Here is a 488-nt window from a genome sequence, read left to right on the forward strand (position 1 = left end):
ATTCATAAACGCATTCATACAGGTGAGAAGCCCTATCACTGTGATATCTGTGGTAAATCTTTCTCTCAAAGGAATACCTTGACAAATCATAAACCTGTTCATACAGGAGAGAAACCATATCACTGCGATATCTGTGGTAAATCTTTCTCTCTGTTGAATACCTTAAACGTTCATAAAAATATTCATATAGGAGAGAAACCGTACCATTGTGACATATGTGGTGAATCATTTTCTAGAAAGAACACCTTAACTGCTCATAAACGCATTCATACAGGTGAGACACCATATCATTGTGATACCTGTGGGAAATCATTTCCTCACAGAAATACCTTAACTGAACACAAACGTATTCATACTGGAGAGAAGCCATACCACTGTAATATCTGTGGTAAATCATTCTCTCAAAAATCTATTTTGGCTATCCACATGCATATCCATACAGGTGAGAAGCCATATCACTGTGATGTCTGTGGTAAATCTTTCTCTCA

The 488-nt window shown here is 36.9% G+C and overlaps 1 protein-coding gene across 1 annotated transcript; it reads left to right on the forward strand.

Annotated features, from left to right (window-relative positions):
- Positions 1-3: 3 nt before the first annotated feature.
- LOC106867089 (zinc finger protein 239) lies at positions 4-480 on the forward strand (the record flags this gene model as incomplete). Its single annotated transcript, XM_014933718.1, has 1 exon — positions 4-480. A coding segment is annotated over one exon (477 nt), but the record flags the coding sequence as incomplete, so codon positions are not given.
- Between the last annotated feature and the right edge of the window lie 8 nt (positions 481-488).

This window comes from Octopus bimaculoides, unplaced genomic scaffold (genome assembly GCF_001194135.2).
Source record: "Octopus bimaculoides isolate UCB-OBI-ISO-001 unplaced genomic scaffold, ASM119413v2 Scaffold_245111, whole genome shotgun sequence".
Taxonomy (NCBI): domain Eukaryota; kingdom Metazoa; phylum Mollusca; class Cephalopoda; order Octopoda; family Octopodidae; genus Octopus; species Octopus bimaculoides.